Source organism: Poecilia latipinna, unplaced genomic scaffold, assembly GCF_001443285.1.
Source record: "Poecilia latipinna isolate Pla-1442-1.1 unplaced genomic scaffold, P_latipinna-1.0 Scaffold2264, whole genome shotgun sequence".
NCBI classification, from domain to species: domain Eukaryota; kingdom Metazoa; phylum Chordata; class Actinopteri; order Cyprinodontiformes; family Poeciliidae; genus Poecilia; species Poecilia latipinna.
The window spans coordinates 21,123-34,075 of record NW_015114880.1 but is presented as its reverse complement, the minus strand read 5'-3'; the positions used below and the strand labels follow the sequence as shown (position 1 = coordinate 34,075).

The window sequence follows — 12,953 nt, the reverse complement described above, 5'->3', positions numbered from 1 at the left end:
GGGGTTCGACGGAGCCTCTGCCGCGAAGGTAAAGACACCTGTGTAAAGTTGTGATGACGCTGCAGAAGATCACGTTACATTGCTGAGCCAATCAGAGCTGTGGAGGAGCACTGACTGAAGGAGTTCCACTCTCAGCATGGATTTGAACTTGTGTCTTTAATTACTTCAGTAAAACTCACCGTTTTTACCAAATTCTGTAGCTTTCGGTGTACTTCTAAATCTGCTCCTTAGTTGCATCTTTTCGGGGTTGCTACTGCCTCTAGTGGCGTGGAGGTGGTAACACAACTAATATAATTACATTACTAAATCAGAATGCCGCAAAGTCTTTATTATTTATTGTTAATTTTTCATTCTCTTAAGAATGTAGAGCTAATTAAATGATCTAAACAAGGCATTAAAGTGGTTCCAGTTTCTCTCGATGGCCAACCTGTTGAAACTGTGGCAAATTTTAAATACCTTGGGTCGATCCTGGACAGTCAGCTCAACTTTGCTGAAAACACTGACTATATTTTGAAGAACTGTTCTCAGAGACTCTACCTTTTAAGAAGACTTGGTAATCATGGGGTGACCCAACTAGACTCTAGTTGGGGCACCCCTATGTCTTGAATTTGGGGGGGGGGATCATATTTTATTTATCACTACAGAAGGGTTCAGTGAATGCGCATATGAAACTGGTGGGTTCGGTACCTCAAAAAAGGTTAAGAACCACTGTCCTAAAGCTAGGTGTGCTAGCGGAGTGGAAGCTAATGCTAAAGCGCTAAATTCAAATTACAGTATATCTGCCCTTTAAACACTAACATCTTTGAACAATAATTTAATTTTGACGTCATAATTCAAGTGTTTTAAAATACCCTTAGATGTTGTATTTACGTTTATATCTTGTTCTATATTGTCTGTTGTTTGTGTTGTTGTTCCTGTAGGGATTTTTTGTTATAAAATTATTGGAGGGAGAGAACCTAAGGAGAGGAAATGGAACTGAGGAGACTTCACCCACTTCAAAATAAGAGCATGAATATAAATGTCTACGTCGAGAATTCTTAACAGTCAATAACAAAAACATAAAAGTTTACTTAGAAACCTAAGTTAGCAAGTGCGCTAAATGACAAAAATTAGCTCCGCTATTAGCGCATTAGTGAAAAAGTGCCCACCACTGCTTAAACACTTGAGTCACGCCAGGCAGAAGAATAGGATAAGTTGATTAATAGTTGACAGAGGGGGATACACATAAAGGGTGCTGAGAATGCTACGCTGCTCAGCTAAAACAAACTGAATTTAAGACACAAAGCTATATTAAGCTATGAGGCTATTTCTTATACCCGGTGTCAGGCTTATTTATCACATAACAGGGATCGGTTGGAGTGTTAAAGGATGCTTAAAGAAGTCATGTTGGCTTTTGCTGGTATGCAAACACACCAGTAAGGAAGACGCATTGCGGTTTGAGACAAACAAAATGAAAACTGTGGCGAGGCCAGCCCAATCCATGTGCCTTATTTTGTTACCTAAATTATTACCTAAATTGATAAGAGGAAAATTGCTTTTTCTGAGACGAAACCAAGGAATGCAGAGGAAGTGTTGTCCAACCATCTTGGGCTGGAATAGCTGTTCACTCTATGCAACACAGATGTATGAAGATGTTATCAAAACCAGCTAAATATTTGTTCAGTGATTCATATTAAAGCTCATTTAAGTATTTTTTTTCTCACTTAATCTAGCAAATATTAGAGCTTGTGAAGAGAAATGCTGACACTGCTTGTGAACATTCTTACTTCCCATCAAAAAAGAAAAATATATTCCACGCTGGAAGACCTGGAAATAAAAAAAACTTGGAAAAACAAAATTGTTTTGAAGGAGTACTTTGGCAATGAATATATGTTTTCAGATTTTTCTTTTGTTTTTGTAAGATTTTATGCAAATATAACATTAAATATAATGTAGGACTGTGCTCCATTTTGCATTTTGTGGAAAAATTACACATACTCGAGAAAATGATATAATTATCCCCCCCCACCCAAAAAAAGTAAACCACATTTTATGTACTTTTATTAATCTGGTACAGATAAACAGTGACGGCTGCCTAGCCGAGGTTTTTAAGTTGGTGCAGTGTGACTTTTGAAACTGATGCAAATTTGCAAAAATACACAAATTCTTAGATGCAAATTGTCTATCCAATAACATGTCATTAAGTTTAGGTTAAAGAAAATTTGTTTCAAATAGAGATGTTGTAATATTGCAACACTGTAGTTTTTCTGCAGTTTTCAGTGTGGAATAAATCATGTAGTGTTAGATTTGTGTCTATAATGAAATTAAATCTACTGTAGCTACAGTTCAGATTATCTTTGGCTTGAACTGTCATCGCTCTGTGCCTGGCAGGAACGCATACAGGGAGAGGAGTACGGCCCCAACCTGTACGACGTAGAGAAGCAGATCGCGGAGCACAACATCCTGCACCGAGAGATTGAAGCCTACGGCAGCCAGCTGCAACCCAGCTCCGCTGTTTCCCCGGTAACCGCATCTCCCTGCGTCACTTTCTTTACGGCTGTTCCTAAACCAGAACGCTTATCAGTCTTTCTTGTACGTTTCCAGGAGGATTACAAGTCCTTCAAAGAGAAATACGACCAAGTTTTGGTGAGTCGCTTTAATTTCACAAGTTGTCGTTCGCCGGGAGCGTTCGCCGGAACTGCTCTGGACTCTCCCGCGATTTCATTTTGCGTTTGCAGGAGAGCTCCAAGCTCAGGCACAAACACCTGGCATCTCTGTACGAGTACATGCAGAGCTGCACCAAGGAGCTGGTCTACCTCTCCGGTCAGCAGGAAAGGATCATCAACAGAGACTGGAGCGACCGCATGGTCGACTCGTCAGGAGTCCGCACCGAGTACGAGGTGAAATTCCTCAACTGCACCGCTTTGATCGCAGCAGGTCTCTCCTCTGAGAGATGCTAGTTTTAGAAATGTACCAGCTAATGGGTTGCATGTGTTGTGTTTACGTGCAGAAATTCAAACTGAACGGACTTCTGGCGCATGAGGAGGAGGTCAACAAGCTCCAGGTGGAAGGATCCAAACTCACTGACATGGACCACCCTGGCACCCAGACAATAAATGTGAGTGCAACACACCAAGAGACACATTTCTGTCAGGGGTGCACCGAAAAATCGTCCCAGGTTTCCTACATTTTGGGAGATCGGTGAATAAGCCGATACTTGCTTAAAAAAAAAAAAAAAAGAAAGAAAAAACGATCTTGTGTTCCTCCACAAGCATCTGGAAATCAGCCACCGCTCCCTTTAGTTCTGCCATGAGAGGCGGCAGATCATGTCTGCGCACAGATTGCATGTGCGCAATTGAAAAACAGTCACCCTACTGATGCCAACTTAGCAAATTTTAAGACAAAAAAAATTGTTTGACTAAATCAATATTCGCAGGTCAAACATTTTAAAGATCGGTAATCGGCAGTCGTCCTCAAAACTCCAATTGGTGCCCTGCTACTTTCTCTGCTTGATTTCACAAGAGCTGCAACACAGTGAAAATGAATTTTAAATTTGGGTTTGAACGACTTTTATTTTTTCTCGGTTTTTCTCCCAGACCACGATGGACAGAGTACATCTGGAGTGGCAGTCCTTCCTCAACCTGTGCATAGCGCAGGAAATTCACCTGGAGAATGTCGACAACTACAAGAAGGTAAGTTGAGCCTTTGCGCTCGTCATCGGTGAAATCCCACCTGCGCTAGCGAACGCTCCCAGCTGATGTTTTGGGCTGTTTGCTGTAGTTCCAGCTGGACGCAGACATGCTGGCCGAGTCTCTGCAGAAGCTCAACTCCACCTTGGATCCAAAGTCCCTGAATAACAAGAGCAACCCGGAGATCCTGCTGGCGCTGGAGGTATGGCCGGCGTTTCTCAAAACGCTGATTTAATGTTAGCTTACAGACTGCTGCAGGCTCAAGTTTTCACCTCTAAAGCTGCTACTGACGATTATATTAGTAATCGATTATTCTGGTAATTAATTAGAGAAAATGTGGCAAATTCTGCTAGTTTTTAATTTTATCACTTAGGTTTATTTGCGTACGCTATTAGGAAAAACATTAAAAGATTAAATTAAATTCCTTTTAAAATAAAAAAGCAACATTTTATTATTTAAAATACAAAAATATATAAATATATTCTACTTAAGGAGTAGAATATATTTACAGACAAAGAATGTTCTTCATCTTAAATGCAAAATAAAACTATTCTCTGTACAGTTTTGACTTCATATCTGTTCTGTTGTTCTTTCATCAAATAGCCTATTTTTCAGATTGTATACTTCAGTTAGAGATTAATCAACTGCTACATTAGTTGACGATTATTTCAACGATTAATCATAATGAATCTGATTAATCGTTTCAGCCCCAATTTTCTCACATTACAACCTCAGACTTCACAAGAGCTTGATGGGATTTTATGAGATAGACCAACCCAATCCATGACACAGCTGTGAAGTGGAAGGAAGATGATTCCTGTTTAAATACTTTTTGTCGTTTTAGAAATAAAAATCTAAATTACGTAGTGCATTTATATTTTATACTCCTACCCCGATACCTCTAAATAAAACCCAGTGTTCTTATAACTTACCAAATTAGCAAACGTGCAGAAGGGAGCAAAACTTTTGTATTAAATTTATTTTCTTCTTATGTAACTTTGTTTATTCTTTTATTAAGCTACATTCAATAAAGTGAAGCTCAAACTGAAAAGTAACATCCTCACAGAGGTGGTGGCAGCATCATTTGATGGGGAGTCCGGGAAAATAAAGTAGTAAATAATAATTTTAGTAGTACCGTAGTCCACTGAGACAAAGAAGTGAAATCAAAACAGAACCAATCTGTGAGACGTGACCTCGTCTTGTTTAGGAACTCTACACCCACTATTTAGGTGCCACTATTTGTCATGTTTATTTACTCTTCACCATTTTCAAGGTTCAAGGATAAGCAGGTGCCAGGGCGGACATTTTTACTTTCACTGGTTTGCAGATTTCGTAAGATTTAGACGCTTTCGTGGGATCCAGAAGGGCTGACTTTCTTCTCTGAATTCCTGTTACATCTCACTTAAGGGAGAAGAACCGTCGGTGAAAAGGAACGAGCAGCGGGTGGAAGACCTCAGGGAGCTCAGCGGCAGGGTTGCCCCTCTGAAGCTGCGCCGGACCAAGCCCACCAAGCCCACCACCGTGGTGTCACTTTGCGACTGGGCGGACGAAAACGTAAGACGACCGCAGCACTCATTTCACCGCAGCAGAACGAAATGAGAGCTGCTCACATGTCATTTATCGTATCATTTATCATTTATCGTGATGAGTTTCTTTGCATAGAAAGAAAGTACAAACTCCACACGTAGTAAATTAGTTTGAAGAAAAACTGAATCGCTTTACTGAGTTTAGTGGAGTTTTCTCGTCTCTGGTTTTAAACCACCATCTTGGAGATCACCGTATGATAAGAATTCTGACTTATCGTTATCACAATAAATTTCAATTAATGATGGGCATTTATTTTATCCTGATACATTTTTAGTATAAGAATTCTGATCCATTGTTGTCACGATAAATTTCAGTTAATGTTTAAACTAGGGTATCATTTATCGTTTATCGCTTATCATGATGAATTTCTCAGCAGCACAATAAGAATTTTGATATCACTATAAATTCCAATTGATGGTGTTGAAAAATCCTCAAAACTGTCCGCATTGTTGGGATTGTGAGTTTTGACTATGTTTCTCCGCTATTTCTTCTTTGAAATATCAATAAATATGAATTCATTTAAAAATATTATTAGATGCAGTTCAGCTGAGTGCAGTTTGGTGACACGAATCACACGTCTTTATGTAACTGGTGTCCTGAAGAAGCACGTTCTTACTGAAGATGTGAATGTTTTCCAAAAGCTGTATTTGTTTTGTATAATTGCCGTGACATGCGGTGACAGTCATACAGTTACCTAAAAGAAGAAGCAATAAATAGTTTTTATTGCGCCACATAATATCGTGATAAAAGTTGAGGTCCGTATCGCCCCTCTCTAATCACGGGTTTCTTTTGCCGCGTTTGTTTGATCGCAGGGGGCGGTGGAGCGCGGGCAGGCCATGATACTGAAGTCCAACTCGGACAATAAGTACTGGGAGCTTCAGGACAGCCAGGGGAAGACCACCAGCCTCCCTGGAGCCTGTTTTGAAATCCCACCACCCGATCTAGAGGCCCTGGAGACTTTGAAAAGGTGCAGAATCTAACATCCTCTTCTGTTTACTTCATTCCCCCTCCTTTTATTCCCCAATCTGAGCCTTAAATTGTGATTCTCTGTTCAGCCTCGACCGTAAGCTGGCAGACCTGAAGAGACGCAGGGCCGCGCTGATGGACTCCCTGAAAACCCCCACGGTGGAGGTGATGCGTCCCAAACAGGCCGGTGAGAGGAAAACATCTTTTAAAAACCGGATGACGACGGATCTGCACAGCCGGAGTTGTCAGAGTTAACATGTCTTTCATTTTTGCTTTCCCCTCTTTATCAGCTGTTGTTAACAGCGAGCCTGAGGATCCGAGAGTCGCAGAGCTGAACACTGACATAGATAAGATCAACAAAGCTCTGGCAAGGAACGAAAAAGAAATCCTGAACAGACTGAGGACCCCGCTGGACATCCGGGCCCCCATGCAGGACTTGGAGAAAAGGCAGCAGGAGAACGAGGTGAAGATTTGCTGCAATGAGGGGCTGTGAAAAAAGTTATTTTCCCCCTAACAGATGCCTATTGTTTTCTTTTTTTTGCCACAAGATAATATTTTGGATCATCAGGCTAATTTTACAAAATGCAAAAAAAAAGAGAGTTTTCCAGTTATTGGAAATGCAAATTAACATTTTTTCTTATATAGACCCATGTTGATCCGCAAAGTTTTTCCTCTAAATAAACGAAATCATAATTTTTGCTTTTTACTCAGATTACCTTTGCCTGATACTAAATCTAGTTAGATGATCCGAAGCATTTCACACTACAATTAACACCATTTGTTTGAATGTGATCATCATTAATGCTTCATATTCAAAATATTAATTTCCCGTAGAAATCTGCTCTAGCAGTCAGAAAGCTGGAGTCAGACAAGTCTGCCGTCCAGAGGGAGGTGGATCCTATTCTGGCAAAGAAAGCTCTGGGACCGACGGCTGCCATGCTGCCGCTCAAACTCAGCGCAGCCGACAACAAGATCCACAACGTCAACACGCTTGTTGATCTCTATAACAAAAAGTACAACTGTTTTTTTTTTTCCTAAACCAAAGATACAAAAGTGCACAGACTTTGCGAAATGTCTCAGTTGCTAAACGTCCCTCTTTGTCTCTGTTGCCCAGAGCAACCGCCTCCATGTTCCTGGAGAAGCAGCTGGAAAAGACAGAGGTCACCGTTTCCTGGTTTGAGCAGCAGCTAGCTAAAGACGGAGTCATCCTCAATCAGCCGGACGTCCTTCAGAACCGCACCAAGAAGCTGGAGGTGTCATATTTCACAAACCAGAACCGCACTGCTTTTATTCTCGTTTTGTTTTGTTTGTTTGTTTTTTTTTTTCTCATTTGCATTTCTTTTGAGCAGAGCACGTCCAAGGACGTTGTCTCGAAAAAAGAAGAGCTGAACAAGCTGGGCAAAGACCTGGACCTGACCAAGCAGGCATGCAGCCCCCTGCAGCAAAGGTTCGGCGAGTACTGCCCCGATATCCGCCGCCAGGAGAGTCAGGTGCAGCTCCTGAAGAACCGCTACGCAAACATCAAGAATCAGCTCCAGGAGAGGTGAGGAGGGCGGGGGGAGAGAAGCAACCAGACAGGGGAGCTTACCAATGCCACAACGGTTTTGTTACATAAACAATTTCTTTTCTTTATTCTGTTAGGGTGGCTCTTCTTAAAAAAGCATCCAACAAAAATCAGGAGTTTAATAACGTTGCTCAGTCGCTGGACTTTTTTCTGCTCAACTTGCCCGACAACACGGTGAAACCTACTGATGGTGTGGAAGAGATACTGACGAAGGAGAATTCCCAAAAGGTAAAGAGTGATTTCAATTCTTTTTCAAATAAAAGAAAGTATTTTATTATTATTATTATTATTATTATTATTATTATTATTATTATTTATTTATTTTTTACATTAAATCTCTAATTTACCACTCCCTATATTGCCAAACTTTCAATGTTTGATCATGTTTCTGTTTTTAGAAAGTTGTGGAGGACATTGAGAAGAAGTCCGGGGATTTACACCAACTCAGGGACCTGTCCAAAGATCTGCAGGGCATGTTAAATGTTAGTACAGAGAACATGACTATGTGCACAGTTAGCATCCTGTGAATGCTGGTTTATCAGAAAACACACACTACATGAAGAAATAACCCACATTTTGTCGATCATTAAGTCCTATTATGGTTACGAAGTGCATGTTTTACTGTTGATGTGCCTCCGTTTTGTATAATATGTCTATTGGGATGAAAAGTGTAGAATTCACAGAATTCTGTTTAACTGGGACAGGGTACATTACTTTTTCTGTCACGTCACGTGAATTCGGACACACCCATACCGTCATATATAAAAAAATCTGTGGCAGGCAGCAGGTGATGAAATTCTGTAAGCATGCCTCGTCTTTACACACATTGGGAGACATTTCTGGAGTCATATTTAACCCACTTTAACTCAAGTACGATAGGGGACATTAGCATCCTGACACAGTCTTATAGTGAAGATTAGACATGTAGTTCCATCTGCTAAAGCCTTTCTCATACTTCCCTTTTTAGGAATATGAGATAAAGTCAAAAACGTATCATGGAACTCTAAATGGCAATGATGAGGTCGACAATGAGGTCTATGAGAACAGCAAAGAGAACACGTACGAGGCAACGCCTCCAAAGAAACGTCTAACATCAACTCTGGCTCAAGACGTGCAACGAACGGTGGGGTTTCAAGGAAGACCAAGATGACTTAAGACATTCCTGCATCATCTTCCGTTTTGAAACTAATGCTTCTCCTTTTGCTTTCTGGTGCAGGAGAAAGACCTGCTGAACCGCTTCGCTGAGATCTCAGCTAAAAACAACCAGCTGCTCAGTCAGATGGGGACAGCAAAGAACATCACTGCAATGGTAGGAGATTAGAGCACGTTTAGTAATCGCCCTTAGCGTTTTTCTATGCATATGTGTGTTTTTCAGTTAACCACTCTTCTCCCCTGCTCTCCATTCGCTCCTCTGCAGAACGAAGAAAAAGTGAGTCAGGTGGCTGTCAGTCAGCAGCTGCAACTTCAGAGCCAGCAGAGGAACGTGGAGGCAGCTGATAGTCTGAAGAAGGAATTGGAGGAAGAAGTCAACAGGCGTTCACATGCCGAGAATAACCTTGAAACCTACCGGAAGAGGTTTTTGTCTCTGAAGCACAGGAGAGGAGTGGAGAGGTTGGAGGAGAAAGAGGTGGTGCAGTATTACCGTGACCCAAAACTGGAGGCGGATCTCAAATCGCTGAAAAATCGCATCCAGGACGAAGAATTCAGTAGATCAAGAATCCAGTCCGAGATAGAACTGCTCAATGAGAAGATCGTCACAGTGGAACTGCAGCTGACCAAAGTGGAACCTAAACTTGTGACTAAGGTGCTCACCGAATATGAGAGAGACCCCAAACTTGAGAAAGAGGCAGCTGAGATCAGAGCTGAGATGGAGAGGATCCGGACCGAGCTTCAGACGAGAAATACTGAAACCGTCACTGTGAAATCTGAGCTCACGCTTCTCTCCCAGCAGAAACAAAAAATCAGAGAGAAGGTTGTGAAAAAGGAAGTGGTGAGATTAGAGAAAGACCCAGAGATGCTGAAAGCTGTTCTAACGTTTCAGGGTGACATTGCAGAGGAGGAACTGCGCAGCAAGTCTCTCAATGATATCATTTTCAGCACCAGGTCCCAGATTAACACGCTGGAGAGGGTCATTCCATCCATTGAACCCAAGATTGTCACCAAAGTCGTGAAACAAGTGCAGCAAGCTCCCGAACTGATAGACGAGTCACATAAAATCAGAATGGCTTTGGAAGAAGAGAAGGATGAGAATGTCATCCTGAAAAAGGACCTCACCACCCTTCAGCTTCGCTTTGGTGAGCTGGAGTTGCTCAAGCCCAAAGTGGAAGTCAAAGAGATTGTCAATGAGATCTACAGAGTGGATCCTGACACCGAGGTCGAGCTGGTGCGTCTGAAGAAGGCGCTGCAGGATTTGAGCCAGAGCCGTTCAGACCTTGAGAACCAGATTGACTCGGTGACGGCAACCCTGACTTCCCTACGCACCCAGAAACCCAAAGTAGAGTACAAGGAGGTGACCCAGGAGGTGATCAAAGAAGAGAAGAGCCCAGAGGTTATGAGGGAATTGCAAAGACTGAATAACCAAGTCTCCCGACTGCAAGTCAACTATGACACCACCTTAGAACTGCTAACACGCCTACGTAAGGAAAGAGATGAACTGAAATCTGAAAAATCCAAAGTGGAGACGAAGCTTCTGACAAAAGAGGTCATCAAGTATGAGAACGACCCTCTTCTGGAGAAGGAGGCCGATAGACTTCGAAGAGATGTACGAGAGGAGATCCACAGTCGCCGAAGTGTGGAGGAATGTCTCTTTGAACTACAGAACCAATACATTACCCTTGAAAGACAGAAGCCAGAGGAAAAGATTGTCACTAAAGAGGTTATTCGTCTTCAGAAAGATCCCAAGCAGATTGTGGAGCATGACAAGTTGAACCGGAAGTTGGATGATAAAATGAAGGCACGCAGAAAACTCGAACTAGAGGTCAGACAGCTGAGAGCGCTGATTGAAGAAAAAGAGAAAGACTTGGCTAAGATGGACGACCGCCAGAAGAAGATCAAAACCGAGTCTGAACTCAGGCAGATTAAGACTCGCATTCTTGAACTGGAGAATTCTCCACCACCCATTGAAGAGAAGATCATCATTGAGGAAGTCCTGAAGGTAGAGAGGGACCCCAAGCTGGAAAAACTCACTGAAGGCATTCGTTTTGACATGGAGAAGGAGAGCAACAACATCAACCGTCTTGAGAGAGAAATTCGGAATCTCAGACTGAAGCTGGAGATTCTGCAGAAGGAGAAGTCCATTGAGAAGGTTGTTTACAGAGAAGTCGTTCGAGTAGAGAAAGACCCAGCAGTTGAAGCTGAGAGGGACCACCTCAGAGAGATTGTAGCCCATGAGAGGAATCTAAGACGAAATCAAGAAGACAGCCTCCAGAGGATAAACAGTCAAATAAACCATATAAACACATCAAAGTCTGTGACGTCTCAGGAGGAGACAGCTCTCATTACTGGTAGGGACGCGCTGCAAAGAGAGAAGGAAGATCTCCTCAGACAGCTGAAGGAACTGGAGTCTGAAAGACAAACCACCAGCATTACCTTCCAACAACAGTCCAGGTTGATGAGCGAGAGGAACCAGATGGCACGCCAGAGAAGTCTTAAAACTTCCTCCGAGGTCCAGCGGCTGGAGAAACAGATCCTGAATGAAAAAGATAAAATACACCAGAGGGAGACCCTCATTGCTGAGCTGCAGAACGGCATAAAATCAGAGGACCATTCAGAAACTCACACCAGAGAGACAAACCTCTCAACGAGGATCACCATCTTGGATCCAGAGACTGGCAAAGACCTGTCTCCCTATGATGCCTACGTACAAGGAGTAATTGATAGAAACCACTACCTCCAACTGGCTCAACTGGAATGCGATTGGGAGGAAGTCACGTCAACCACCCCAGATGGAGATATAATGGTTCTGCAAGATCGAAAAACTGGGAGGCAATACTCTGTAAATGATGCGCTGAAGGACGGCTGTCTGACTGAGTACGACGTGAGCCGCTACAAGGAGGGTAAGATGTCTATCTCTGAGTTTGCCCTCCTTGTTACAGGAGAGAAGCCAAAACCTTACATTCCTCCAGTAACATCAAAATCCCCAAGCAGGCCTATCTCATCTTCCCCACTGAACTCCATGTCTTCGCCCTTGAAGTCTTCTTACGGCAGCCTGAACACTCTGCGCAGCAGCAGCAACAGCTTAAACAACCTCACTGCTGCCATGGGGGATGAGTATTTCCCAATCTCTGGCATATTTGATATCACTACTGAAAGCCGCATGTCTGTGAGAAGCGCACTCACCCGCAGACTCATCGATCCAGACACGGCCATGAGGCTGCTGGAGGCGCAGTCAGCCTCTGGCGGGATTGTCGATCTGGGCAAAAAGGACAAATTCTCTGTCCACAAGGCAGTCGAGTACAACCTAATTGAGTCAGGGCACAAGTATAAGCTACTGAACGCCCAGAAGGCCTTCACTGGAGTCGAGGACCCTGCGACCAAAGAGCGCCTGGCAGTGGGTCAGGCAGCACAGAAAGGTTACATGCCCATGGAGAACGCCAAGAGGTACATGGAGGCCCAGTACCTCACCGGTGGGTTGGTGGACCCCAATAAGGCAGGACGCCTATCAATTGAACAGGCACTTGCAGGAAATCTGATTGATAGCACAATGGCTAATGAGCTGAAAGACGAGGCTTTGCACTCCAAAGAGCTGATAGACCCCATCACCCAGGAGAAGATCTCGTACAAGCAGGCTATGGATCGCTGTAAGAGAGACGTAACCACTGGGCTCCTGCTCCTTCCTGCGGCCTCAACAAATGCTACATCCTACTCCAGCTATCGCTTTTAGCAACAAAATTCACAGAGATGACAATTAACTACAACTCGTGGTGCTATAGGCAAACTGACAGGAGCAGAGAAAGAGAAATGCTTCATCAGAGGAAAAAAATAAACATGTATTTTGGTGGGAATATACTCGTGGATTGTTTCTCTGTAATAGTTCCGGTTTTCTGTGAAAATAAAGGTATTTTTATCATGCCATTTGTCACACTGTAAACAGTTTTTTTTTTTGTCAAACCTTGTGAAGTAAACCTCAACTTGCACGTTACTATTAAACTCATCTGACTTGAATTCCA

General features: G+C 42.8%; 1 protein-coding gene across 1 annotated transcript in view; it reads left to right on the top strand.

The window, feature by feature from the left end:
* LOC106937026 (envoplakin-like) overlaps window positions 1-12,953 on the top strand; it is a 21,319-nt gene extending 8,366 nt beyond the window's left edge. Inside the window, exons 5-22 of the mRNA XM_015018322.1 lie at window positions 2,371-2,502; window positions 2,584-2,625; window positions 2,718-2,879; window positions 2,990-3,097; window positions 3,576-3,671; window positions 3,760-3,870; window positions 5,076-5,222; window positions 6,068-6,222; window positions 6,311-6,408; window positions 6,512-6,684; window positions 7,056-7,234; window positions 7,336-7,474; window positions 7,571-7,764; window positions 7,863-8,013; window positions 8,184-8,267; window positions 8,753-8,908; window positions 9,002-9,094; window positions 9,203-12,953. Coding sequence (XP_014873808.1) covers window positions 2,371-2,502; window positions 2,584-2,625; window positions 2,718-2,879; window positions 2,990-3,097; window positions 3,576-3,671; window positions 3,760-3,870; window positions 5,076-5,222; window positions 6,068-6,222; window positions 6,311-6,408; window positions 6,512-6,684; window positions 7,056-7,234; window positions 7,336-7,474; window positions 7,571-7,764; window positions 7,863-8,013; window positions 8,184-8,267; window positions 8,753-8,908; window positions 9,002-9,094; window positions 9,203-12,667 — 5,685 coding nt within the window. The 3' untranslated portion in view covers window positions 12,668-12,953. The remainder of the gene's footprint in view (window positions 1-2,370; window positions 2,503-2,583; window positions 2,626-2,717; window positions 2,880-2,989; window positions 3,098-3,575; window positions 3,672-3,759; window positions 3,871-5,075; window positions 5,223-6,067; window positions 6,223-6,310; window positions 6,409-6,511; window positions 6,685-7,055; window positions 7,235-7,335; window positions 7,475-7,570; window positions 7,765-7,862; window positions 8,014-8,183; window positions 8,268-8,752; window positions 8,909-9,001; window positions 9,095-9,202) is intronic.